The 3,901-nt window shown below is 32.7% G+C and overlaps 1 protein-coding gene across 2 annotated transcripts in view; it reads left to right on the top strand.

The window, feature by feature from the left end:
- The window catches only part of prkd3 (protein kinase D3), an 84,866-nt gene that overhangs the window by 61,173 nt on the left and 19,792 nt on the right, over positions 1-3,901 (top strand). For both annotated transcript variants that reach the window (XM_016548734.1, XM_016548733.1), the window contains exon 10: positions 2,184-2,261. In XM_016548734.1, coding sequence (XP_016404220.1) covers positions 2,184-2,261 — 78 coding nt within the window. The remainder of the gene's footprint in view (positions 1-2,183; positions 2,262-3,901) is intronic.

Raw genomic sequence — 3,901 nt, 5'->3', positions numbered from 1 at the left:
AAATTTTACCCGTGGCTGTTTTTCAAATGTACATAACAGATTTAAAATAAAACATTAAAGTCTCCCAGTCATTGACTTTTACTAAAATTATGTAATTTACAATCCAATGTTGTTAAAAATTATTTAGATAAAACCAGATCAAAAAATGGGGCATTTATACCTGTAAGCGCCAGCGGGTCAAATTTACCTGCTATATAATGCATGTATTTTTGCGCTGTAATTTTCTTGTCGCTTATGTTTTAATATTGTACATTTCTAGGCAACGCCTTTCACTCTCTGATTTAGCGGTTATCAGTTTCATAAATAAAGTCAAAATGACTTAAAAAAAGGCGAGCTATGGAAGATAGGTATTAGAAACACTAAATGCCATGAGTGATGGAGAGTCTGATGGTAAGTTATGCATCCTGGGTCGGCTCAGCATCTGACAGTGATCCAGATATCATATTTCATACACATGTTTTAGCCTCACGTTACCCTAATTGGTCAAACTTTGGTTTAATTATTTAATTTTTGTCTTGCCATATCGTTTATTGTTCGCTACTGTGTTGCTAGTCTGGCTGTTTCCTGAAGAAAAAAAAAATCCGATCTATATGATGTAATGAACAAAACCATTTTTTTGATTACCCAAAGTTTAATGGTGTTCTCTTATTCAAATTATAAATGATAACTAAACACATGAATAAATATTTAGGTGAAGCTGTGCGCTTCAATTTTTCATCACATCATCCTATGCATGATGTGATGGGGAAGTCGTGGCCTAATGGTTAGTCGGACTCATAACCCAAAGGTTGTGGGTTCGATATGGGTCACCATACTTGGCCACATGTCACGTCACTTTCACTTTGCAGTGTGGTGAATTATTGTTGCTCATTATTGTCTATAAGTGTTAATACATTAGCTCATCCATGAACATGATTTCTGCCCGAGTCCCATCGGATTGCATCGGCTGTGGGGATGAAGACGACAACTCCCATGATTCAGTCACGGCGTCATCTAACTACGCCTTTGTTTCTTTGTTTGTTTTGAATACGCGCCCTCTAGTGGCAAAAAATTACATATTGTTCCTTTAATTTGAAAATATCATTAATTAAATTCACAATGCAAAAGAGTCGTGATTTGATGCATTTTTTAAAATGTCCTTGCCAAAACATATATATAGGAAAATCATCGCGTCAGTTGAAATTGCGAATTAATGAACATAATTCGAGAGTAAGACGACAAGACATAATCTCTCCAGTAGCTAGACATTTCAACGAGCTGGGAAATGACATAAAAAAATAGGAATGTATAGGTATAGAGGAAGTTTTTGGATCGCATAGGAGGTGATATAAATAAAGAATTATTCAAACGTGAAGCATTTTGGATCTCTCTCTGGCTCTAAACGGTATGAATGGGAGGAATTCGATTTTTATTTTTTCCTTTAAGGAATTATAATTGGTCGCATCCATCTTAAATATCTTGTGGAGTATATTTTGAGTATTTATAGTGTGAAAATCAATGATTATTTATGACGATGTATATCTGATGATTTGAATTCATTGTACTTTCCATCGTTATATATTTAGAAATTGAACTTGTGTTGTAGATGCTGGTGATTGTTTATTTATTGAACTATTTATTAAATTGTTTAATTGTATAATTGTGATAAATATGGGATCATATGTAATTCATGTTCTAGCCATGGGTATATGATGCAATGTATTGATGGACATGAAGGTTTGTGTTGTATACAAATGGAAATAGTCCAGCATTTAAATGGAGTACGTGTGCTTTTAGAGATTGAAGATTGGGTAATGAATGATGACGTCAATAAAATTAATGATTTAAAAAGTGGGTGGAGGGATTGAATTTAATTGAATTTCAGCCAAAACATTTGTGTCCTACTGGTGATTAATGTCAAATAAAACACAAAAAGAAGACTACTTTTGTTGAGTGCGGATAATGGTTTTCAAGTAATCAAGTGATCAAGTAATTTAATAGGTGAAAGATAAAAATTCTGTCATCATTTACTTAACCTCATGTTGTTTCAATGCTACATGATTTTCTATTTTGCCTAAACCTTAGACGACTTCTACGTCATGACGGCATCATAATACATTTGCATTAAATGCCCTTTATATCAATGTGTGTTTGCTCACTACTTTCCTGAGTTTTGAAGTTAGTCAAACCTGTTTTGTCCTCAGAGAAAGAGACACTACTGGAGACTGGACAGCAAGAGTCTGACTCTGTTTCAGAATGACTCAGGAGCCAAGTATTACAAAGTAGGTGTTATAAAGTATTCTACTTCTATTTTCTATTGTAAGTACACTAATACATTTTGCGGTTCATGTTTAAATGACATTCTCTGTTGGCTGAAAAATTTGACATGCATGTGCATATTTTAATGTTATCTAGAATAACCTTTAGAATAACCCCAGAAATCAGAATATTGCTCATAAACTTCAAACGAAACTGATTATGCTGCAGTCCACCTTTGATCTTTGTAATGTCAAAGCATTATAATTAATTGCTCATCTAGAGCATTTCACACAGCTAAAGGCAGTAGTATTTTCCCCTCTCACATACACCGCTGAGGTGTCTGGCAAGTACCACAGAATACCCCTCCTCCGCTGCTTCAGCTTGAGCTAAAAGCCATTCAGTAAAAGAAAGGAAGTGTTTCAAATACAACGTGTAGTTACATGGTTAATGCAGCTGTATTACTGTGAACTAATCAGTATAATAGCTTTTTATTCTGGGACTTGAATAGCTTCACTACATTTCTGGATTTATTATACAGTATGTGTTTGTACATGTTTGCTTATAGTGGTACAAAAAATATGGTGGCAAATCATTTTAATGCTTTACTTTTTTTTCCAGATCTTCAAGCATATGTGTTTACATTTAAGTAAATTAAAATTTTATGTGATTATTAAAACTCAAAAGTTTGCAATTTAATTAGACAAATAGACTTGAAAAGAAGGTGTAGGATTTACTTTTAACAGGTTTCACTCAGAAATTGCTTGTAAAGTTCACAAATAATTACTAAGAATCGGCAAGTAATACATTGAATTAACAGGGACATTTTTAAAAAGAAAGGCTGAAATCGTTTTTTTTTTTTAGGAAAACTTACTCCAGTAATCTGTTTTACTACTGAATTACAACTTCAAGAAATCATTTTTACTGTGCACACTGTATAGCCTGTGTGTTTTATACACACATAGCCTATGTGTTTTATAGCCTGTGTGTCTTCAGAATGTCATGAATATAGTCTGTGAAATAATCTTTTGTGAGGGACACTGAGCAATTGTGTTGGCAATTTCAATCCACGTGGGCAAGGTTGTATATGCTCAGAGTACTTTTCAGAAATATTTGTGTTTTAAGATAAGTGGACAGCTTAAAATATTTTAAATGTGCACTACCATTCAAAAGTACCACTACCATATATTGAGTTAGACCTATCGTACTGCGCCATCTAGAGTTTCATGCCAGAACTCTGTATATATATATATATATATATATACAATAAGTAATAAGTACATTGTGTCAAATGATTAATTTAAATGCTTGTACATAGTAGTTAGACACTTAATAGAAAGTATGTCCAAACTTTCTGTTCACAAAAGAATGCTGACAAAAAAATCTATCATGGTTTTCACAAAAAATATGAAGTAGCACAACTGTTTTCAACATTGATAATAATTGGAAATTAGCATATTAAAATGATTTCTGAAGGATCATGTGACACTGAAGACTTTAGTTTCCTGAATCACAGAAATAAATGACATTTTAAAATATTTTAAAATATAAAACAGTTCTTTTAAATTTTAATACAATTTCACAATATTACTGTTTTTACTGTATTTTGGATCAAATATACACAGCCTTGGTATGCATTAGACAGAGACTTCTTTCAAAAACAATC

The sequence above is a fragment of the Sinocyclocheilus rhinocerous genome, unplaced genomic scaffold (assembly GCF_001515625.1).
Source record: "Sinocyclocheilus rhinocerous isolate Xijiao unplaced genomic scaffold, SAMN03320098_v1.1 scaffold1636, whole genome shotgun sequence".
In the NCBI taxonomy this organism is placed as follows: Eukaryota; Metazoa; Chordata; class Actinopteri; order Cypriniformes; family Cyprinidae; genus Sinocyclocheilus; species Sinocyclocheilus rhinocerous.
Note: the sequence above shows the minus strand (reverse complement) of the source record. Positions and strands in the feature narration are given on the sequence as shown.